At 37.5% G+C, this 25,981-nt stretch overlaps 1 protein-coding gene across 1 annotated transcript; it reads left to right on the top strand.

Moving 5' to 3' along the window:
• The first annotated feature begins 14,808 nt into the window (after window positions 1-14,808).
• LOC146613397 (uncharacterized) lies at window positions 14,809-16,418 on the top strand. The gene is made up of 3 exons (XM_085378788.1): window positions 14,809-15,522; window positions 15,637-15,805; window positions 16,319-16,418. The coding sequence occupies exons 1-3, from the start codon at window positions 14,832-14,834 to the stop codon at window positions 16,416-16,418; spliced, it is 960 nt and encodes a 319-aa protein (XP_085234914.1). The 5' UTR covers window positions 14,809-14,831.
• The last annotated feature ends 9,563 nt before the right edge of the window (window positions 16,419-25,981 follow it).

Below are 25,981 nucleotides of genomic sequence, written 5' to 3'. Positions count from 1 at the left end.
GTAGGTCACTGTAGCAGAAATTCTGACTGTATGTCTGACTGTATGTCATTCAAATGTTAGCCTTCATATCAGACAGCATACCTAACAGTGGTTAAATATGAAGCTGTAATCGCTAAACATAAAAGCAGTACTTTACTGATGCAGTGTATTGACACAACTAAATCAAACATGTTGATTAACTTTCTCTGACAGACATTCTTACAGTAGTTCTGGATGTCATTCAAATGACAGGCTTATCAAGCAGAGAGCATACAAAACAGGGGAAACTATTAAACTGTATTCGTTGAACATAAAAGCAGCACTTTCCTCCTGTAGTTTATTGACACGCTTCCATCAAACATGTTGATTTAGTTTCTGTAACAGACATTCTTACAGGACGTTAGGTTGGCATTCAAATGACACGTTTATATAGTAGGCAGAACATGTGATAGAGGTCAAATATTAAGCTGTAATCATTCTTGCTGTGCAACTGCCCATTTATAGTCACTTTAGATGTCCACCCGTTTATCACAGCCCATTTAAAAAGTTGTAAACAATAAAACCCCTCAACAATAATAAGGTATGGTAATCCCAAAATAGCTTGTTATGAAAAGATTGCCATATTTAGATCATTCAAGGTATTACAATAATTTCAGTGTAATATCTAAATATTACACTGAAATTATTGTAATACCTTGAATGAAAACAAGGTATATCAGGTTAAAAAACTATTCAAGCAAAATGTTTTGGCTAAAGTGATTTTATACAAAAATACATCATACTAAATATAAACACATACCATACCTAAATAAATACCATACCATAAATACTGCTTAAATATCTACATTAAAATAAGACAAAATTACCCTGATTCTATCAACAGTTAAAAATGTTATGATCATAACATAACATGAAGCTGTGAAAAGGATCATATACATAATTTACAGTTTTACTTTTGGTTCATTATGCTTCATAAGTCTTAGAATTTGTTAGTTTGATTTTTGGAATTTAGTTTTTAGATTGCAGATTTGCTACTGTATCTACTTCCACCATAAAAAAAACATGTGTACAGATCTCACACGCAATATTTTTTCATGTGAACTCATTCAGTTAGTTGGGGTGACAAGAGCAAATGAACAAAACAGGAATAAAGAGTGCTTTGTTTTGTCCTTTTGAACATCACCTCATTGTTTAAACAAGGCAAGACCTTTGACAAGACCACTGTGCAAAAGGTTTTGGGGATTAACCCCATTAACACTGGCCTAGTTCGACAGTCTGTTGGTATACACACATCCAAGTTATCAGCTTAAGAAGATGTGCAACGACCATTAAAACCATAAATTGTATGTTTACTTGAAGTGAAAAAGTGATCCCCTTAGACTGATTGCTAGTTTTGGTCCCCTTGTTTTGCACTGACTTATCAGTTCTGTCACTAGTTAGTTAACATAAACTAATGTAAGTCAGTTAACTGCAACCACCCAACCAACCCCATGATGTGATGTTCTGTACTTTAACAAGATGGAAATAAACGTTTCAGAACTTTAATTTTATGTACTTATATCCTCAATCCAGCTTCAAAGCACTTTAGCACTTTGTTATAACATAACACTATTAAGCATTAGTAAGGCTGTATAAGGCAAGTGCTTAAGTCATCATTTTTATATCACTACTGCTCCTTAATATGACATTTACAAATACAGATATGTTTATCCAACTGTTACTGTTATGCCATTACAGCTATCACTGCAGTACATGGTGTGACTATGTACAGCTATCAGTGCTACTATATCACTGCTAGTAATAATCCTAATCATAGTCATAATCATAGGCATAATAATATATCTGTATTTATAAATGGCATATTAAGGTTGTCGAATTATATATGAATGGTAAATTAAGCACTTTTTAATACCTTATCAATTAATAGTGTGACATTATTATAAAGTACTACCCAATAATGTTAATATGCAAAAGCTTAAATATGTGTTCAAACCGTACTATGTTTTTAAAACTGTAATGCTGAACTACAGTACTTGCATGTTAAAATGCATTAGGTTACATTAGATTTACGTTATCTGCAGTTACATGACATATCGTATCCATTTTTTGTTCGTGTTAGTGTTCATGTTATCGAACATGAGAGTTATGCAGCAGTTTAAGAGTCACAGCACACGGGCTGAGAACCACTGGTCCAGATTACAATAAAGCTGAATGCTACTTGATGTCAGCGATGTAAAAGTTTAAGCTGAAACTGCTATTGATACAAATAATTGCTTGGAATATCTTTTAGCTGCTGTGATATGAGCTCATCTTCTGTCACATCATTTGGAGAGTGACCTGCTGCTGCCTCACTCTCCCTGGCTGTTTCTGAAATTAAGGGTTTCACGGTGTTAAGCTGTGTCATAGCTCATTATGATGAATACGGTGTCACATCTAAGATTGGATTGCTGTCTTTAACAACTGCTCATACTTAATCCATAGCTAATCCATTCTTAACACGTTATCTATGAAGGTTGTTAACAACTGACATCCCCCAGTTTACGTTCTCTTTCTCTTCTTTTGGTGTTTTTTTTTTTTTTTTTTTTTTTAAATATCTGAATTTGCTTTGTTGGTGAGAGACAATTTAATTGTTTACTTTGATTATTACTTAGAAATTAAAAAAAAATCATAAACTAAAACAAATATATGAATCCACGGTTGTTATAACCCCTCCTAGCATTAGGTTCTTAGCTAGTCTGTCCCACTTTACCCTCCAACTATGACCCCCAGCTAGATGCTGGTGGCATTGAGATGGAGTAGTGTGTGAGCCCTGAGTGCACATCTACAATGATTTACTTGTACTGCACATGTAACAATACAATTTTGTCAGACCAAACCTAATGATGCATTCAGTGACCATGTAAGTGACCTTGCTCTAGAAGGACTTTCCCCAAAAATTTTCAAGTGTTAATATAGTTCATGTGTTAGTATTTGTCTTAAAGATCCTTCACAGGCCAACACACCAATTCTGCTCCCTATCAACGAACAAAAAGGCCAACAACAAAGTAGAGGTGACTTTGACATACAGTAACTTGTGAGAATGCAACGAGAAAACACAATGCTTCTTTAACAAAGGAAAAGAAAGAAAAACATACACACTTTATCAAAATATATTACAGGATTTTGTTAACATAGTAAGAGTTTAAGATAAAATTCAGTTAAAAGTAACAACTGACAACCTCTCCTCTTCATCTCTCTTCCCATGTCTGTCTCTCTGGTGTTATCTGTGTTAATGTGTCACTAAGTTGCTATATAAATAATTCTGTCAGTTTTGGCCGGCGGTCATAGGTTCTGTCCAATAATATGACGCGAGACTGGAGTAAAAGACATCCATGGATTGGCACTTTATTAAAGAAGGAGCATGATAACAGCAAAACACTAACCACAACTAAACAAAATGGCTTCCTTTTATACTCTACCTTTTCCAGGTGAGCATCCGGAATAGCCCAAGTATGGGGGTTAACTAATCAAAATGAACACATAACCCTCCACACAAACAAACATACAATAACATTAAAGCACATCACAAACATATACATATTTCCAACACATACTATAAACAAACCAATAACATAAGCTTCACCCATTTCTATCTAAATGAAAACCCTCTTTATCCATACTCCCTAACCTGGCACACTGGTCTGCCCCAAGAGCTCTTAAACAGGTGATTGAGCCGCTTTCACTCTTTTGCTCCACATCCTGCAAGAAGCAACTAGGACAGGTGAGTACCTTTACAAGTTCTCATTTCGCATATGTTTAGGTTATTGATAAATGATTAACTGCAAGCAGCTCTAACTTTGGCTCTTCTCCGACACAGGTAGGATGGCCAGTCCCACTGTCTCTTTTCTGTTACAAGCTGTCAATTTAATCGTATGTCAAATAACCTAATAAAAGACTCCATAAGAACTAATGTGTTTTCTTTATTACCCCATTTTAAATTCCCAATCCAACAATTTATTATTAACAATACCAACCAGGTAATGGAACCCCTGGTCTCCATTACAAATTCAGATAAAATCTTTTCACCTTTGTGTGTCCTACACACACACACACACACACACACACACACACACACACACACACACACACACACACACACACACACGCGCGCAATAACATGCAAAATCTCATTTATAGATGACTTATTAGTTGTTCTGCAAACACAACCTTTGCAGGACAACCTTTAGCTGTTTGGGCATGAAGGTTACAACTTGTAGAACTTTATCATGTCAAGGTGCAGTTGGGGGTATTTTGAATTACTGCTAATCAGTGTACACATAACATGATTGATCCACTATTCACTATAAATTTCAGAAGTTACATTTTTGTCTCTGAATTTAAAATCTCATTCATGACATAAAGCCATATAGACATATATTGTTATTGTCATTCATCACGCTTGAGTAATGCCAGTAATTACCTTCGTGCAAGTCCAGCCAAAAAACAACACAGAATGAGTAGTTTCATAGAAGAAGGATTTCTCTTCTTTTGATTACTCTCAATTAAGAAAAACAAACAAAAAAAGTCACCTTATGCATAATCTGATAATTATGCATGCATACAGTATTATTTACAATGCTAAATATGGCCACCAGGCTTTCTCATTTTACACTGAAATTTATATCTGCGCACTATACACACTTGAATATTGATGAGCTACATAAATCGTTTAAAACAGTTACTTAGTATCATGTGGGGTTCTTTTCCTGGATCCTGTTTCAATAGTTCCTCCAGGCGTCACACACATCAGAGGAGTCCCTTCTTTACTAATTAAAAGCTTGCTTTAATTCTTCAGATTTGCATGTCTTTAAATTGCAGTTGAGTCGCTTAATGTTTATTGATATAGTATGAGTTGTGTTTGATTAGGGAGCTGTCCCCTAGATTATGCTGTTCAGTTTCAAATTAAGTAATCTTTAAAGAAAGGAGTTCTTATCGCACTTGTGAAAGTGAAATGTGGATTGTGTATATTCCATAAGATGACACTGTATTAAAATATTTGAGCTTTTAATACTTTGTGTATTCACTTTTACTCTTCATGTTTGTCATAGAAGCTTCTAACTTTTAAACATGTGCATACGAGCCATCAAACAAATACAACAACTAAGTGGATTTCATTATCACTTTGGGTATTATTTACCATTTACACATGGGCAGTGCTAATTAATACTTAATACATATTTATTTCAGCTGTAACCTTGGGAATTTATGGAGAGCAACGCTGGCAAACTGTCTCTAGTAGTGAACAACTTGCTCGGTAATGTTGCCATGCATTGTTAGGCAGAAGCTACTGTCTTTGTTATCACTGCACCACGCCAAGTTCTCTACATGCCACAGTGAAGAGAATCCCAACACTGTTATATAATCTATAGGCTTGCCTGGGAACCAAATGTGAGGCCTCTTTTCAAAACTTGCGAAAGGGTTTATTCTTATGGAAGTAAATGAAGAAAACGAATGCTTGTAATGGTCCTGGACTTTGGACTCCCAGTGCTCTGCTTTTGGATTTTGAATTCATTATTAAGCACTCGCTCTTCGGTTATGGTTCTTGTGTTTTGTGGTTTCGAGTTATTTACTTAAAATCTGGGTTTGCTTTACTGCTGTTACCATTTGTTACTTATGGTTTTATGTTTATGTTTTCTTGTCTCTGCCCCTTTTATTTTAGGTTAACTATCATTTCTAGTTAATTCCTGTTGTTCGTTGGTATTCTGGGGATTTTTAATTCATTTGTAATTCTGTATATTCTGTTTGTATCAGGTGTTTGGTATTCCTAGTACCTTGCTTTTAATTTTAAATCCCCAGGTCTCGTCTAGTTCAGGTGTGTCTAGTTTCCTTGGCGTCTCTAGACTGCCCTAATTAGTCTTCTGTGTATATCTAGTCACAGTCTAGTCACAGTGGTGCGTGTTCTTGCTTCCTGGCCTCATGCCCTTTTAGATTTTGTAGCTTTCTCAGTTTAACACAATGAAAGGCTAGTTTCTGTTACCTAACCTTCTTTCTGTGTGCTCCAATCATGACTGTGCTTCAAAAGCTTGTTTGAACTTTGAAATGCAGAGAAAAATGTGCAACAAAATGGATTCATGCAAGTGAATGATGCAGCTAGTACATGCATGCATGCAGCATAAATGGTTTCTCTGCAATTTAAACCTTTTTCTATCCAAGTCAGTGCGCTGTATCTTTTCTTATTTCCCCTGAAATTGTATCCTAGACTCACAGACCAGAGAACTGGATATCCAGTTTCTGCTGTTATTTTATAGAAAATGGCAAACCAGTGAGGTGAATCAGCACAACACAGAAATGCCTGCACAGTATAAGTGGCTAGCAGCTTAACATGAGTCAGCTGACCACACACACACACACACACACACACACACACACACACACACACACACACACACACACACACACACACACACACACACAGAGAGAGAGAACAGATTCTTCTCTTTCTTTATCATCTGTTCTGTTTCTCCCTGTCTGTTTCACAGAGGGACCCAAAAGACCTTGAGATTATAGCGCTGTTAGACAAAAACAACTTGAAAGGATCCCTCTGTCTTCTGCTCTGGGGAGGGAGCACATTCCATGTCAGCTTCATTACTCCTATTCAATCATGCAGAGAGCATACTCCGATTTTCTACTTGGGCTAACTTAAGCAAAAAGCCTCACTGCTGGGGCAGAAATATGGAGCTAAAAACAATATTTCATTTTTATTTTATTTATTAAATTTTTTAACTGAAAGACAAAAATAATGTTTTTTTGTTTTTTTTACCTAACCAGGAAGATGAAACCACCTATTCCCTTATCTCACCTGCCAATGCATAGTTACAGCCAAAACTACTGTGGTTGAGTGAATCTAGATCTTTGGTTTCCTCAACTTCAACACAGTGCACTTCAGCTCCCTCTAGTGGTAGATGGTGGTTCAGACTCATCCTGTCATTACTGATGTTTGTTTCTACACACTTTTCTACCCTTTGAAAAAAGGAAATCTTCATTATAAATGAATCCATATTCTAGGAAGGACACATAAAAATCAATTATACAAGTTTCGCAAACTGGATACTGCTAGATGAGCACTACAAAGTTTATGGAACACAACAGCCATAGGCCACTCATCTCATTTACACATAGCCAGATAACAGTCAACAAAGCTGACAGCTACATTACATAGAGAACAGATGACTAGTTGTCCTGTGTTTACCGTTATATACACTGCAGTAAATGCTCTGATTTTAAAAACAAAACAAAAACAAAGATGAATGTAGCTCAAATGTAAATTTAGAATCCAAACCTTCTTAATTGAAGGGAACCATCTGACCATCATCACTTGTGGTATTTTTCTAGGGTAGGGTAATACATGTCACAAGAAGCTTTTACAGGAAAATTGCATCACCTTCAGCATAAGTCACTGTCACCTGCCCAGGATTTAATTTTAAGACCCCTTTTTCCCTTTACCCCTCTTTTTTCCACTATCTGTCTCGTTCAGTTCTATTGACTTCAAAGACATTCAGTGACTTGACCAGAATTTTCCACCGTTAATACTGTCATTGGAGCTACAGAAAAACTGTATACAAACATGATTATCAGCAGAAGCTGGAAAACAACTGAACAGTCTGTCACATGTAGTTTGACACTTAGTTTCACTCCCATTTTGCATATTTTACAAAAGGTAGTGACACAAATGCTTTAGGTTTTATAACTCTGTCAGTTCTGAGTATATCATGTTGTCTTTCCACTTCATTTGCAAACTGAGAGACTGAGAAAATCCAGCCTCACTAAGCATGTTATGTACTGTCAAGATCAGTTTGGGACCTACCACCCACTCGCCAAAGATCATAAATATCTTGCCTTCACAGCAACAACTGTGTGTTTTGTTAAGTGATTTTGCCTGCATTCTTGTGTTTTTCATTGCAGCAAATGACAAGATCATTAGAGGGGAACAAATTCTTCTGTGTTGTGGAAGTATAAGTAAATAATGAGAGAGTGGCTTTCAGGCCTTTTAGATTTTCCACAGTGTCAAGGAAAGATGATTCAGGCTCTTGTAACACTGCAGAAATGAATATCTCACAACTGGTTACTGCCTACTGTATACACACACACATACACATATATACATTTAATTCACAACCTGGAGATGATCTTCATAACATAGATTATAATATAATTGTTCTGTCTTTTTTTTTTTAAAGAAAAAGTTGAAACAGTGAATAATCTTGTTTCCTAAATTGATGCAAAATGCAAAGCTGATGATGTATGGCATGGTACCAGTACATGTCTAGATACAGCCACCCTTATTATTTTTCTAATAAGAAAGGATGATGTGCATCGTAAAAAGGTCTTAAAGAAATAAAAGAAAATCCCAATTTCCTCAGTTCGCCTCAGTCCTGTTAAAGTTTCCTTATCTTTAAACTTTGGTTATTACAGTCTGCAAGTTTGTGTTCTGGTTCAGGCCCACTGCTCTTATCAGCCCCATTTCCAGCTGCTAGAAAAAGGAAAATTTGGGAGTAGCTGTTGAACATGAAATTTAGCAGTTAAATGTCTCCTTAAGAATGGTGAAGATCAAAACAGGGCTAAGAGGGGAATAAATGGACAGAATCCTGGCACATGGATGCCGATGGCTCTACATCAGTAATGCTGAGAAGCTCTCTCTATCATCTTACTGGTTGGTGTAAGTCCATATTGAGTTTGTAGCTTGTTGCACGGCCTCCATTTGGGCAAAAATGATTGACAATTTTACATTTGCAAAACCTGATTTTAACCCTTTTTTGGGCTTTTCATTTGTATGATTATAAAGCTACTACAACACTATCATAGCTACTCTAACATTACAGTACAAAGTCTAATCAATTTTGTTCAGCCAGCACTGAAAACATCACCCAGAGGGGGGCTGAGATTTGCACCACACTGTTGTCATGTCTGGATAAAATTACTCCAAAAAGCCTACACCATCTTCACACATCTTCAATCCTGGACAAGTAGATGGTTCAGATAAATGTTTGAATATTTTTCCTCTTTTTTTCGGTCGCTATACTTGTCAAGCAATGTTAGAAGAAAACCACAGTGCACACAAGCTCCAAAAACACTCGTATATATGTCATTCTGACACGTGTAGACAGAATGAACACGGTCTTTCTCATTACCAAGCCTTCATTGAGGCAAGCTGTCAGGTTGAAACCCACAAGAGCCTACTGCAGATGCTGCAAACCATCAGCATCAACTCCCAAATCGAAGGAAATAGGATGTCTGCAAGCATCAGCATTAGAGGGAAAAGAAAATATTTACGAGGTAAGCATTCAAACTGAATTTTTGATTATAAGCTTACTCTTCCACAAGGTGTCGGTCCATTGGGTTCAGCTTGAGTTTACAATCTGCTGTCAGAGCTGCCAGTGGACAGATTTAACTATTTTACTAATATGCTCATAAAAATCTGGATGTCCCAGTAGTAAAATCTTCCTTCAATAACACAACACTGATTCTCCACATTTTTTAGAGTTAGAATGAGTGAGAGAAATCTCCCAAGACCTCCACTGACAACTTCTTTATCGCCCAAGGTGATCAATATGTTATACTCATGAGCTATAGAGCTTCCTCCTCATGAATTGATCCATGCCATCCATGCTCTTGTTTAGACCAAGGTCAATCAATAAATCATATACAAATGACTGTGAATATTGTGCAAAAAAGGCAATAGAAAAAAAAGAAGCGCTAAGTCGGCCGATTATTGATTTTTATTTTTTTATTTTTTTGGAGGGGGGGGTTATACCAACCATTTTTAAAATATCTTTAAACTGCATCATATTCACGCCACATATCAGGGATGATTAATGTTTTACTCTATAACCTATTGTTTTACAGTCAGAGTACAAGCTGAAAGTCTTGTCCATGAGGAAAACATCTTTAAGTTACTGAGGCAAATAGGAAGACATTCACTTATTTGTCAAGTCAAGAGGTGAGGGCTTTACCACTCCACCAGTGCCTTAATACTTATGTGACACCAACTCTCAAGGCCAACAATTTTTTTTGAGTCATGAGGTCTTATATTAGGGGTTTCTAAGAAAGGCAAATCCACACAGGAAAGAAATAAAAAGTAGATAAGACAAAGACTTGAAAAAACTTCAATAAATGAGACTTCTACAGAGCAGAAAACCCAAGGGTGTGATGGAGATTTTTGTCTGTATTCTGTAGCTTTTCCTGTAAAAATGCTTCTCCTTTATCTGTTGTTTCATAAAACCTCCTTTAGGAGTAGACCACATTTTTTACAGAGAACAAAAGGAAAATACCAAATCTTGTCAGCTATCTTATGTTTCACCAGTTTCATTTAAAATTTGTAATTCATTAGTTATAGTTATATTCTCTCTTTCTCTCTCTGTGTGTCTCTCTCCTTCTTTTGTAATTCTAGGGCACTTCCACTTATAAATCAGCCTCTGGCGGATTTGCTACTGAATGTTGCCTCTTTGGCCTCAGTGCCAACTCTGCTCTTTTCATTGTGCTCCTTTTTTTAAAATATACTATTTGATGGCAGTCATTCATCAGCTCGGTCCTGGAAACATTTCACTCCTTTCCATTTGCCAAAAACAGGCTGGTGTTGTAGTCGGGCCAGTAGAAAGAAATACACCAGTTGTTTTTTTTTTTTTTTTTCATCGATCACCTCACTCATAGAGAAAGGAGCTGCCTGTCTGGCCTAAAAGAACAGCAAGGTAATGTATGGACTGCCCACAGGTCAATGATTACCCTGGATCCCAGGCAATCAGGCCAATGATAAAACAACAGAAAACATGAAAATGGATTAAAATAAAATGGATGAAATAACTAAAGTAGAGTGTTATTTTTCCGGAAAGGATTATATCGCAAATATAATTGTTATAATTGTTATTGTTTAGTTTCTGGAAAAAAAAACAGGGTCTGTGCCTGTGGAGAGATCTTTCAGAGGTCTGAGAAATTAATCTAGTCTAAAAGTGAAATTTTTCAGAGAGCCTGCATACAGAGAGGAGATTCACAATTTTAAAGATGTAAGCTCTGCTAGGCAGAGGAAGATGCAATTCAGACGCAATATTGGAAGTGAAAGATCCATGATTTCTACCCTTGACTTACGGACTTGACTCAAACTCTAGCATACTTTAGTGTCTGCTCCACCACTTTTGAGCTCTTTTTAGTCTGATCAAAGCAAAACAGTGGGATGCTCCTTAGATATAACCTGTAGTTACAAGAACGTATTTGGTGTATAGACTGGACTTTAAAAAAAAGGATGCACTCCCTACAGATGTTAATTTTTAAGTACTGGTTTTGGTTTAGGAAACAGAGCGTGCAGAGTTTGCCTGCATGCATCATTTACAATATGGATTTTGCTTCAGGCCAAGAAAGAGAAGTCACACCTCCAGAAAGACAAAATCATCTAGCACAACACTGTAAAAAGCAAAACCTATATTTTTGTCAACACAGCATGAATAATAGTAGCTGTATGATAAATGTGCAAAATATTTTTTAACTTAGTGTCACACACAACAGCGGTTTTTAGAATCATAAAAGAGTTGTGATGAACATGGCGAATGGGTATTTCCCTTGTTTACTGCAATAGACCTGACAAAATGTTTTCTAAACTGATGTAGGTGCTGAGTGAAGCCTCAGGATGGTGCCAGTGTGCTTTGAAACACTGAGACCATGGCCACCTACAGATTAACAGATCCTCAGCTTTACAGTCTGAGTGACAGTCTTAGTGGCATCATACAGTATGACATTAACTTAACAGCGAATGCTGTGACACAGTATGAGCTCTCTTTCAGCTTTCTGATATTAATATTTCTATCAGTCTTATCCCAGGATGATGACTTAATAAGAAAAGCATGCTTAGAAAAAAAAAAATCTTCAGAGCTTTTCCAGTTGTGTCAACATCTCAGCTTGTGGCAACTCAAGCAATGGCTGCATGCAAAAATATTGGGAAAATGGCTTGAGAAGTTACTATAGATACATAGATCGATAGATAAGTGTGAATCATCCCTGTAAGAGCAATAATCTTTACTGCTCAGTTCTGCAGTACAGGAACAGGAGACGTTTGTTTAGTGTGCTTTTCTGCCTGACCAGTGTTACGTGGAGGGGGGGGGGGGGGGGGGGGGGGGGGGGGGGGTCTGGGGTTGCTGAGGATGACCTGCAACATGATCCTTATACAGCTCTCCTGCACAGCACGCACAAAGTCCAGTCTCTCCTAGTTGGCTCCTAGCTGAGCTGGCCATTTTAACCAGCTTGTCCAACTTCTTACTGTCTTTATGAGTGATGTTTTTATCCCAACAAACCAAAGCAGTATAATATCAATATTTCATGACGCATATTAAAGGATTCAAGTCTCCTGAGAATAAAGCTCTACCCTTTGTTGCAGAGGGTCTCAGTGTTGACAGACCAGTCCGTTTTGTCATGAAGGTGCACACTGACATATTCATGACTGCACCAAGTCAATGTCCAACCCTTGAGTGCGTCTATATAATAGCTGCATTGATGTGACATAAAAAAGCTTGTTGTTGTTGTTGTTTATCTTGTGGTAATCAACAAGATAAAACAAGCCAAGCCAACTGCCAACACCTGTTGGCTGGGGCTATTGTTAGGTAGCTAACTGGAAAGCATTAAAATTTAATAAAGCACCCTGCTACAGGTTACCACAGTTTGTTGGGTAAACCAGCACTGTCATAATATGGAGAACAGAGTACAGGTGGGGAAATGTTCTTATTGCTTTCTTGATTTTATTATTATAATTTCTGGATTGTTAATGTAGGGTAGAGCCAGTGTCTATCTATCAACTACTACTACTGATGATGATAATAATAATGTCAGACTATTCCTTTAACAAAGTCAGAACAGTGGCGAAAATTAATCTGACAGTAGTAGAGATGACCACACCTTTGGCTTAAGAACCACCGTTATCACCAACATCAAGAAGACAGTGTGGCTGTGGAAACTCAGATGCATGTTTATCTGAGTTTCCACAGCCACACTGCCTGCCTAAGTTCAAAATGCATAATTGTGACCTTAGAATAAAAAGTTCTGGAGAGGGTGCATAGAAAGAATATGAAGTAGAAAACTTATTTCCTTCACTTCAGTCGCTAAGTCAAAACAACTTTTTCCTGGAGAAAGAGTATGCAGCATATTTGTACACAAAAACACACACACACCCGTGTGTATGTATGGTCATTGCTTAAATCTAACAGATCTTCCAGACACCAGCAGAGTGAGTTATTTTATGTGTACTAATGTTATTTCTGAGTGCAGTCACAGACTTTCCAATAAACTTTAGGGTAGTTTGTCAGGATTTTCTTCAGGATATTTGTGCACATAGTAGACTTTGCTGAAAAAAAGAGGAAACAGTGTGAATTTAAAATTGTGAAACTGTTCAAGAAAAGTGTGGGAGGACACTGAGTTTTGAGAGGGGGTGGGGGTGGCATTGTTCCCTCATGTAAGTGAATGTGACAGATCCTCACCCAGGAGAGCACTTGTACTGAGCACTCACTAGAGGCCAGCAGGGCCACCTGTCACATAGATCTGTGACTAAAGAACTCTATTAGCAAACAAACACCCAGGGATGGCACACACACATGCACCGACCACACACACTTACACAAACATGCATGAACGCAAGCACACGCGTTCAAAGTGAATATGCGACTGGAGCTGTAAATGTAAAGCGACTTGGTAGGAAGACAATAAATACACTGTAAAAAAGGGCAGTGAAATTGACATAAAAACCATGTAAAACCCCTACAGAAATGTATAGTAAACCCCAAAACACAACTTTCCTGTTTTGATCACAGTGAATTATTGTAAACCTTTAAACAGAATGTTCCTGTTATATTTACAACATGAATGTGTGATTATAATCAAATTTATTGGTTAAAACTACAAATACTGTGAATAAAAACAGTGAAACACCGTAATACTCATAACCAAACAATCATGTTAATTTGACATGCAAATACTGTAAAAATCACAGTTTTAGTCAGTTTTTCTTAAAAACACATGACGTATATGTAAGTCACTTTACAACTGCATGGATGTACTGGGCCTACTTTTAACATGATTCATGAAATGATGCAAAGTCATGGATAGGACTAATAAAAATGTTTTCACAGAAGATGTCATTGTGAACCTGAGAGGTTGCCTCTCCATTTATAGGCTATATAAAAATATACAATTAAAATTGTTTACATCATGTTTTTTTCTTAAATCATTTGCAGCCTATTGTAGGGTAACCAATAAGAAATTATTATTTAACGACTAAGTAATGCTTCTGTCATAATGCTTGTATTCTTTATGTTTCTTTTAATTGCAATGTGATACTTAGACTAGAATACTTTTTTGGGTTAGGTCAGCAATGTCTCATTATTAAAGGCTAAACAAACTTACAGTGCCTCCCATAGGATCTCTATGGTGCCTCATCTCCACAGAGCTGTAAGCTACTTCAGGCCACTCACAGTTGCACTGAGCGCGCCTAATTTTGAATGTGCATCTGAAGCTCGTCTCTGATTGGATAATGACGTGAGGGCGGGAGGAGAAGAGCGCCTAGTTCACGACTATAGCTAAGAGCCAGCACGAGAGAGAAGACGGGAGAAGAAAACATCGAACTTTCAGCAACTACGTTGTTAGGACAAATTACAAACATACGATTTCAAGTGTTTTTTGAGGATCTGTGTTTGTTCGTCAGAAAGTCTGCACGGTAAGTTCAATATCTTGGCGACGTTTTTTCGAGATAAAAGCACCAGTTGATATTTAGACCAAGGCTCATAACCTAGCGCTAGCATGCTAGTTCAGCTGAAAAGCACAGGCAAACTTTAGAAATACTAAAAATGATCATCTGCGTCTTTTGTAAAAAGGTATTGGTCACATTAAGAGGCTATGTACTACATTGCAGAGTGCATAAGAATGAGCCTTGTTGTATTTTTAAATGTGTTGGCGCCAATTGCAGCCAAACATTCACCACGTACTCTGCTTTCAAGGGGCATGTTTATCGTGTGCACAATGCACCTGCACTTCAAGCTACTCCTAAAGCTCTTGTTGCAGATTTAAAATGTGCAGTTTCATTATGTGCCCGCCATTTTCAAACAGTGAAAGAGCTAGTGTCTCACTTAAATGATCATATTGCAGGGGGCAGGTCTGTGTCATGTCCAGTAAGTGGTTGTAAGCATATGTTTACAAAAAAGTCATCATTTACTTCTCACATGTGTAGGAAGCATAAAGCTTGTTCCCCAGATGGTATTGATGACATGTACAAGGAATCTCGTCCTCAGCCCCCAAATGACAGTACAGAATATTCAGAAAACACACATGAAACCATGGCATCTGCTAGTTCAGCCAGTGATATGCTAGAGAAGGATAGTCATTCTTATCTCAGAAACATGTGTCTCTTTTACCTTAAACAGCTACTCAGCTACTTTGAAGAGAAGGAGGAGTCCATGCTTCTCTGTGTTGAAGATACATGTCTGGCAGATGAGGTACAACTGGAGCAAGTGCCTCTGACACCCACTATTATCATGTGTGGTAAGTCTGTTTCATAGCTCTCTCTCTCTCTTTTTTTTTTTAAGTGCATTTTTTATAGAATGTCATGTGACTGCCGTGTTTATTGATATAACCTGTTAAATAATTTCTTCACAGGACAGTCCTGCTATTCCTCAAGAAGATACATGCTGAGTGTTGATCGGAACCTCGTCAGCACAAACATATCCTCCTTCATTTCTGCACTGTGCCTCATGTTCGGGAGCTACTACAATTTCAACATCCATTATCCATCTGAGCTGGCTTCCACTTTAGAGTTTCTTCAGAGGTGAACAAATATGGCTTTGTTATTTCTTATAACTGAGACTCTGGGATCTGGAGTCTGGCTTTGATGTGGTTCGAGTCCAGGTCTGGCTCTGAGTCTCGGTCGGCTTTGGAGCCGGTTTCAGTTGTTTTTTCTGTTTTTTGTTGTTGTTTTTTTTGTTTGTTTGGTTTTTTAAAATACATTAACAGTCTGAATCTGGGTCCAAGCCTGGCCGAGACTCAGGGCTAGACCAAGCGTCAACTGACGTCTGACTACCTATAACCTTTGCTTTGGATTTTAACAATGCTAAAGTGTGACATATCACTGCAGAAGACACTCGTGAAGGGTGCCAATACTTTTGACCATGCATTGTTCACTTCCCCACAGCATTTTGGTTATACTTTGTCTTGAACGTGGTCATGGCCATGACTGTGTATATATATGTATATACTTAATTTTTACTTACTTTGTATGTGTATTTTAACTGATCAATTATAAAAATGCTTAATAAACTTTTATATGATTGTTATTCTACAGGTGTTTCTTCTCCATAAACCCAGAAAAAGGAACCAAAGTAGAGAACAAAAACTCAAAGCGTCGTCTCAGTGTGAACCCTCGAGTCCTCACCCTGATTTAGGATCTCGCCGACCACGAGTGGCGCTAAGCCTAAATCTTGACTCTCTGTGGACTGTTAGTTTTACTTTGTTAATTTTGTTCCACAATGTGTACTGGAACCTTTTACTGGTCGAATGCATGAAGCCAATTCATGAAGATGTTCTTTCTTTGTAGGAATGTTCTTTATTTACATAAGAAAAGAAAAAAACAACATGCTGCTACTGCAGTGTTTCTAGACCACATGTGTAGGTTTGTTTCACCACGTGGTTTTGCTGATGTTTTCTGACCAGGGCCATGGTTGTGGTGACAGCAGGGTGCGTGTTGCGTTGCACGGTGATTATGATCATTTTTGGCACAATATGTGTTTTTTGTTTTAAAGTCTTAACAGGTTATTTAACTTTTTCTGGTGGAGGGTCTAACAAATGCTTGTTTCATGAACATGGTTCTTGCTTTGCAGGAATGTTCCACAGCTTTTATAGCCTATATTTTGATTGAATTGTGTAGTTGCTGTGTGCCTTGCATATTGTGTTAGTTGGAAAAATGGATCCATTTGCTGTCATTTTGCTAATGTGGCTGCAAAATAAATTTCCCAAAAGTGATATTTTCCTCTCTTGTGTTTTCTCATGTGTATTTTTGCATGTTTGGGTGTAGGCGTAGCAGTAAGAAATTTGCTGGGTTATGGTTAAAATTTTACATTAAAACATATAATATTCAGCATAGATTTTATGTATAATTTACAGAGCAGCTCCATTTAATATGCACAGTTTCACCGTAGTTCTACCATTTTAAATTAGTTCTTTGTACGATATTTCCCTGTTAATTTTGCAGTTTATGGATCCACAAAAAGCATTTATTACTTGTAAAAGATACAGGAAATAGTGTATTTATATATCACATCTATGTGTGAAATTAACTTCTTTTTCCTGTAGATTTAACAGTTTTAATCTGAGATTCATTCACTGTAAATCAATTTACAAGTTGCATCTGTAAAGCGTTTTTACAGGAAGTCCCTGGTAACCCCAGCTGCCAGGGTTTTCCTGTAAAAACAGCACGTTTTTTTTTACAGTGTAGGGTGAGGGGTAAGACAAGAGTAGATTGAAAGCCCCATTCGACATCAATGCACATTTTAACGATCCCATTCTCCACAGTATACCCTGCTTGTCACAACAGTCCACATTGAACATTTCCCCTTAATATGATTTACTTTACATATAGGTTGTGTGTTGTGATAAAACAAAATGTCCTTCTTAATACTTGCGAGGTGGTGCATAACCATGTTTCATCCTGTCAACACTCCACTTGGCATATGACAATTATTAAGATGGATTGGCAGTAAATTGTGTACCCTGCCACGTACAGTGCATTTGATAGGAAAAGTGTTCAAACAGAATCATCTGTATTACAAATGAGCTTCAAGTAGAGGTGAAAGGCACACTTAACTCGCCTTTCAGGTCTTCTGCTTGTGACTTTTTCTTATCTTATAGTCTAAAATAATAACCCGTCAAATACATAATATAAGTTTATACATAATATAAGTTATTTAATGTGCAGGGATACCCCCTCTGGAATAGGACAGCCAGAGTTTTTTTTTCTTCTTTTTTTGTCAACACTGTCACTCTGTTGTGATCAAAAAAATCATAATTATATGTGACACAGCCACATCAACTTGAAAGCCACTAAAGTTATGCTGGCAGGGCTCTTTGGTTCCTGTCCTTGAAGCCTTTTTGTCTTTTTTTAACTTCTTGCCCCCCTTCTCTGTCCCTGCAGAGAGAGTAGTGATGATGTTTGATTTTTAAATGGCTGCAGGAATAATATCCATGAAATCAGGGATGATCGTTGCTGTCTCACAAATCACTACCCCTCCATTACTCCCGTTCTGCAGCCTCTCACGTGATGGTGTCTAGCTGATCCAGAGAGAGAAATTCATTGGAACAGGTGGTGCTGTGGACCATGTCCCATTAGTGAGGCTGCCAAAGGCCGGTCCCTGTAGGAGCAAACCCTTCCCTTAATGCACTATAGGCGCAAGCTATTGTATATAGATATGAATTTATGGGCTAAACCATACTTCTTATGGGAAAACAGTCAAGGATTGATGGGCATCTGTACCATCTTTTTATTACTGTATAATGCATTCTTTTCTTTTTCTTTTTTTCAAATCATTTTTATGTGAGCTTGAAATTAGCCTGGAAACATTCAGAGAACACTCATTTGCAGCGAAAGTCAGTGGCTGAAATGCACACATAGGCCTGATGTGTGTATTGTGGGTGCATGTGAAGGGCGGACGTGGCTCCGACTTTGCCTTTGACGGGCTCGGCTGTTAGCCTCTGGCTTCATGACTCTTCCCACATGGCAACACATTATGGCAACACTTTCCATTCTATCCGCAGAATGAAGGGAAATGTCAAAACAAATGAAAGTCACTGTTCACAGTGATATGATCAAACAGTTTAAGAAAATGAAATGGACAAGACTTCAGACAGTAACAAACTAGAGACCTCTATTCAATTGAATTTAACCAGCTGCAATGCTCATGCAGCGGCTTGATGCACACTCTTTATGTACATGCATTATTATACATGTTTATGCACATGATAAATCAAATTTATATACTAAAAGTATAGTGGGCGCTTAAAAATATATTAGAAATCGTAAAAAGAACAAAGGGTTAGGGTTAATGCTGGGGTGCCACTGCCCCTATGGCTGTCCTCGTCCATCTCCCTGTTATTCAGTATCCGTGGGTCAGACCACAGCTATCTTCAAGCTTGACCTTCATTTCGAAAAGTAAGGTAATGTAAAAGTTTTGCGACTGTTTCATGCTCAGTTACAGTTCTGTCTTGATGACAAAATCTGTCCCCAGAAAGACAGAGAATGATAAACACCAACCACAGAACCACAGTGCTGTGGTAGTTCCTGCTATACAAAGTGTCTCCAGGAAACATTAAGCAATGAGGAATTATGTCCTAAATATGACACATAACCTAGATGAATGAAACTTTGAAGCAAGAAGCCTTTTCTTGGGCAGCAAATTTAATGTGGTGTATTTATATAGTGTCGTGGGCGTTAATTAAAAAAGATCAAGGAATGATGTTCAAAATCCTATCAACAAAGGTCATCATTCTGTAAGGAAGGATGAAAAATCAACAGCGTTATCATTTTTCAGTTGAAGTTAACATTGAGAACAAGAGCAATAGCACTAACTTACTGAAAGTCAAAATCAAGTAGAGCAGCTGCTTGCACCACATTGGAACAGGAGAAATTAAAGGAATAGCTTCCATCATTTTATTTTCACAATCTTGTTATAAGTGATATTTGTTTAAATAACATTTCAAACATAGCACACTATTTAATTCCTGTGGCTTGTAGAACTGACTTGAGAAGTTTCTCCTTTATCTGCTAAAATAAAAATGTGAACTTCAGCTCAGATTAGCCGATCTTAACGCTAGCCCAAGTTTCAGCATATGCTTCAGCTGAAACCTCTTTCTGAATCCTTTTATCAGAGTTCATATGGGCCGTTGCTACAGCCTCTGAAAGCTGCTTTACAAACTCCCCTCCATTCTAGCGCCTTCATTTCATGCTAATTCTCACTCTGTCAATATGATGTCATAAAGTCAGAATCAATGATGAAGTCATGATATTGTCTCTATTTAAGGTTCTTCCCAGCACAGAACCATAATTTGAAATATGTAGATACAATAATATTCCTATTTTGATGGTCCTGATATAGTAAAAGTACAAACTCACGTTACCAGTGTACATCTTCTATTGCATTAACTACAGTAGTGAAACTATCAAAACATTAAGAACTGGTTCTCACTGGCTGTATTATTTCAGCTTACCATATAACAGTTTTTGGCTTTCCTACAGTTTTGATTTGTTTGTTTTTTAATGCTTTATACTATCTAGCCAAATTGATAAGGTTTGCCTTTATTATGTTGGACTCCTGTTAAATGATTTACAGTCAGTGAATATTAAATGGGCCCCTTGCTTTTTTGGACGAGTAACAGTTCCTGACTTAAACTGGTGCAATATCTGCTGGCCACAGTGGTTTCTGTGTAAAAAAAAAACAACAAAACAAAACAAAAAAACTTTGCATAGCTTAGACGAGGCATTCATGGGGATGCATTTATGAAAGTGCCAGTGACAGTTTTACCCCTGTCTCTGTTGGCTGTGTTGCATTGCCACAAAATGGTTGAAGAGGAGCCTGTCTCTTCAGAAAAACAATACCAGAGTGCTGCAGCACATTACTGTGTCCTCCTGTTGAGTTGTGCTCAGTGATGCTGTTTATTTAGGTTAGCTAAGTACCCTGTTCCTCTTATGTCAGTTGCTCACTGGCTGAAACTGAAAGCTGTTGAAAGGCTGTGAAAAATTCATCCAAGTTAGACTCCTGGGTCCCATGCTGAGCTGAAAAGCTGATTGAAGAAAAAAAAAAAAAAACAGTATAATTATCCTCATCAAGGAAAGTGCCTATTCTGTATTTATGTTCCAAAAAACAGTCTTACTGAGAATGCGCCAATAATCCCCCTCTTTCCTTTATAGTGTCATATACTTCCTTTAAACTTAAAAAAAAAGCTACACTGCCTTTGGATAGCTTGAAGTTTTCACCTAACTGTAAACCTTTGAACTGCGTTAAAATCTTTAGTCAGATCAAAAAAGGTTGTGCTCTACCAGACACTCCAATATATTGTAATCATGCATTTCCACCCTCGTGTTTAGACGCCTCTTTTGAGGTCTGGACACAGAAAGGTATTATTACTCTCAAAGACGTATATATTGACAGGCAGTTTGCATCATTTACTCAGTTGCAAAACAAGTTCTCTCTCCCTGCGTCACATTTTTTTCACTATTTACAGATAAGAAACTATGTTCGTCAGAGTATTCTTAATTTTCCATCTCTTCTGGAAGAGGGGTCAATTTTTACACTCCTTCTGAGTTCCCCGGATTCTAAAAAGTTGGTTTCTGGTTTTGTGAAAGCTTTTTCTGAGTATTTAAATTTTAAATCTGACTTTTTGAAGATGGCATGGGGGGAACTTGGTTTGCAAATAATTTGATGTGTGGCAGCCATTTTTAGACCATGTATTAAAACAAAGTCCTGTTTGATCGATCACCAATAACTCAGCCTACCACCTTAGAGTTTTATTTCTGTTTATTGCCAGTGTTGATGTAGTATTTTTGTCTTTGCAGTGTAATCTTTTGTCTTATTTGTGTGTTTTAGCCCTTGCTGTTGTGTTGTCTGTTTTTTTTGTTTGTTTTTTTGTGTGTCTCTTTTTTCCTTATATCAAAAAATCTCAATAAACATACTTAAAAAAAACTGTAAACCTACTACGGTGGCCCTGAGAGGCCAAACGGACTGCAACTTCAGAAAACACTTGCAAAAAGAAAAACGCTGCAAAAAGAAAAATGCTGCAAAAAGAAAAACGCTGCAAAAAGAAAAATGCTGCAAAAAGAAAAACGCTGCAAAAGCACACACAACACAACGGAAATAGGAAAAAAGACAACGGAAATGTTTCTGGGGAGACAATAACCGGACGGACCAGTTGCACGAACCAAAACATGCTAACAAGTGCACTGGGACTGGGCAGAGCGACTGGGAGACACTTCAAAGAACTGGAGCGGCCAAAGAGTAAACTTTCAAAAGTAAGTTCTGAATATTATGTCACTTATTTATGTGCAAATGTTTAATAATGAGGAACATTAAAACATTACTGTTGGCCACATGCTGGCAAAGTTATGTTTCATTAGCGATGTTTGTACTTTCAGCATTTACTTTGTTTTAAAGCCTTTACTTTATACACCGTTAGATAGTCGACCTTAATCTTACAGAGAATCTGATGATTTTGTGGATAATTAAAGTCAGTCATATATCCACAAACACAACAAGCTGAAAGTCAGTGATGCTGCTCGGTTTGCAGTCCTGAATATCACGGCACAAGCAGGATCCACTGCACTGTTAATGTTAGCTATGTTATATTGCTGCCTCTGTTCGGTGGTGTCAGCCAAACGGACTTTAACGTGTGTTTGAACGAGCTGACGGTTCACTCGTTAAGCTGAAAGAAAGATGCTTTAATCACAGGAGTCACACATATGTCCACTGTACCATCTGGGAACTCTTCTTGTTTAGCACTCGTAATAACACAAACACTAAATCCTCCTGTTTGTAGCAGTGTATACACCTGAGACTGTCACCTGTCTGTCTGTCGTGCACTCTCTCTCTGTTTCTTTCTCTCTGATTGTGTAATAAAAGTATGAACATGTGTTTATAAGTTACACTTGTGTTTGAATCCTGCAGCTTATCACACATTTGATTTCCATGTGTGACAACTGCAAGTGTCCAGAGTGAGGACAGACTGAGGGACCCACTGCTGCACATCATCTGTGAGGCTTTGCACCCCTGATGATCCACCAGGACAAACTCAGCAGTGTGTGAGGAAGAGGAGGAGGAAGAGCCAGCAGCAGCTGACAGATGGACAGAATAGACACTGTTCCCTATTTGTGAAGGACTGCTAGAAAAGTTTAACATAGCTAATTGTCTGTCCTGAATCAGTCTTATTAGGTAATGTTCAAATAATGTTATCATCCCAGTGTTTTCAGTGTGGGAGAAAGTACTCAGGGCCTTCAAGTTACACACTATGAAAGGCAGCAACAAGTTTAATGTTCAGAAACCTAAAGTATGTATCAGCAGCAGAATGGAGCTAAAAATAAATCTTTGTTTCAGTTCTATGAAGCTTTGAGTATTTTTGGATTAGTAGCACTGCTGTGTTTGTTGCATCATATTGCTGTAATTTTTTATATGCTTTATATATTCTGAGGTAAGTTGATCTATAGCGTTACATCATATTCTATAAGGATGTTATGTGTTTGTATACTTTCTGCTAGGGCTGGTCAATTAATCAAATTTTAATCACGATTACGATCTGGGCTTTCAACGATCATTAAAAATGACTGAGCCGATTATTAGCCCCTCCCTCATTTATCCGCGACACCTTAAAGGCCGGTCCGTGAAAATATTGTCGGGCATAAACCGGTCCGTGGCGCAAAAAAGGGTGGAGACCGCTGATTAAGAGCACCCAAGGGAAGCTCGGAAAGCTAAGCAGAAGTTATTTGGAGAGGAGAGTGACTGCCGTTGGTTGAAAAGAGAGGTAAAAAAAACTTCAGTGGTGTTGCACACTATTTTATATTATTTTTTAAAGTCATTATTCAATACGTTGTTATTGTTAACCCTTTAAAGCCAGTCAGAGCAGCACGCTCCGTTTTGTGTAACTATTTTTAAATCCCTGTAGAACCTGAACCGTGTAAGCTAGCGCAATAATTTGTTTTGCATATGAAACCGGAGGAGTTGTACTTACATCTTATGCCATCAGCTTGTCCTCGGTCACGGTTTCCTTCCACATATAGCTTTGCAAAAATTGCGTAAAAAGCTCTTGCAGGAACAAAAACATAATATTCCAGAAACACGCTTTGCCGATCCGATCAGCTGTTCGTAACACTTCCCACAGCAGTGAAACAGACATCAGCGCGAACTATCGCATGTCCGCCATTTCCTGCCCGAAACTGGAAGTGACGTCATTTTCGCAGAAAATGTAGTTTTTTACTTGTAGGCCTTAAAAGCCTATACTGGTCATGTTTGACTTTCCTGAATAGTTTCTGGGATGCTTAGAACTCAAATTGCACTGCTGGAAATATTTTATTTTGATGCACATGCTGTTTTCTTTGCAAATTTGCGTCATAGGATTGTTTTTTCGTTTTTCCTGCAGTATATAAAAATTGGTGTATCTCCAAAATAAAACTATGAAGGCACTCAAAATAAATTTCCTGTTGTTGTAAACTATTTTTTGCAACTTTTTTGTATTTAAAGTTTTGAGGGATAAACCTCTTAAATTTCTCCAAGTAGAAATATATGTAAAAAAACAAAACAAAAACGATTTTCAATTTTTTTGTAGTTTTTTGCAATTAATGTAATTACTATGGACTTAATGCATACATATTATTAAAATATGGGCTATAACAGTTGTATAGCAACTTGAAATGCTCCCACAAATGGCACTACAACATGTAAAAAAATAATATAAGCTCTGGCGGACTTGGTTCTATAGTAGGTCGTAAGGGTTAAATAAATATCGTCAAATAATCGAGATCTCAATTTCAGTGAAAATAATCGTGATTATCATTTTTGCCATAATCGAGCAGCCCTACTTTCTGCCCAGTTTGACCCATTTAACAGAAGTCAGCCTGTTTAAGGCTCTGATATCTATTCTGTATGACTTAAAGCAGTTATGACAGGGTCTGATTTTCTCACCCAATTCTATCAGAAACAGTTATCACAGTTCGTACATTTGCTTTTTCCACACATATTGAGCCAAATTTAGTAATGCCAACATATTAAAAGAACAATATTTGTCTCTTATATATAATACATCTATATATACACTGTCACAGATACTTGTCTTTAAGTGAAGATTTAAGGTGAAGGGAAATATAAATAAATGCAACTTGAATCTTTACTGAAGCTCAGTGTTTGGCACAGAGTTCATGTTCACTGCTGTAATAACTAATAATGATTAATATAATATTGGCCATATTATATTTACATTACCAAAGTGAGATGAACAACATTAGCTAATTGTTATTTACTAGCTAATCTTAAATGACTGTTCAGTACAGAAATGAAGCCCAAAAATCATGTTTTACAGTCCTGTGGTCTCAGCCTCAGATACTTATCAAATCACACAGAGCTCATGTAGAAACAAATGTACAAAATATGTTCTCCTTCATTTCTGTCAAACAAAGCTGTATGAAACGTTTCCAGCTGTTAGTATCATGGTTGCTAGGCAACCTGGGCAGCGTGACAGAGGCTAGACCAGGGGTGTCAAACTCAAATACGCAGTGGGCCAAAATTCAAAACTGGAACAAAGTCGTGGGCTAACATTAATATTTATTGAAAAAAAAAATCTTCCTCCAGATATAAGAATGAATCTTTTTTTATGGACTCAAATAAGTTTTGCTGGAAAACTGAATATGGAACAAGAAAAGCTTAATACTAAACAATATATATATTAGCTGTATAATACCAGTAGGCCAGCTCTAATAGTAATTTGGTATGGCTTCGTGGGCCAAATGTAATTAGGCTGCGGGCCAGAGTTTGACACCTATGGGCTAGACCGTCCCATCTCACAAGCCTACAAGCCTCACACTTCCGGCCTCAGCGGTCTTTGAGTGCGGCCCTTGAGGACCGTTAAGGCTGCGTACTTTAAGGCTGCAGACCCTGAATTGGGAAACAGTCCCTGAATTGGGATACAGCCATACATACATGTTTTGGTTCGTGCAACTGGTCCGTCCGGTTATTGTCTCCCCAGAAACATTTCCGTTGTCTTTTTCCTATTTCCGTTGTGTTGTGTGTGCTTTTGCAGCGTTTTTCTTTTTGCAGCGTTTTTTTCTTTTTGCAGCATTTTTCTTTTTGCAGCATTTTTCTTTTTGCAAGTGTTTTCTGAAGTTGCAGTCCGTTTGGCCTCTCAGGGCCACCGTAGTAAACCTTTAGTATCTGATATTGCAATAATAGAAACTGTATATAAATCTTTTTGATTATTGCAA

Source organism: Diplotaxodon limnothrissa, linkage group LG18, assembly GCF_057381915.1.
Source record: "Diplotaxodon limnothrissa isolate DT_005_m linkage group LG18, D_limnothrissa_male_GT1.1, whole genome shotgun sequence".
Taxonomy (NCBI): Eukaryota; Metazoa; Chordata; class Actinopteri; order Cichliformes; family Cichlidae; genus Diplotaxodon; species Diplotaxodon limnothrissa.
This window is presented reverse-complemented; position numbering and strand designations above follow the sequence as displayed.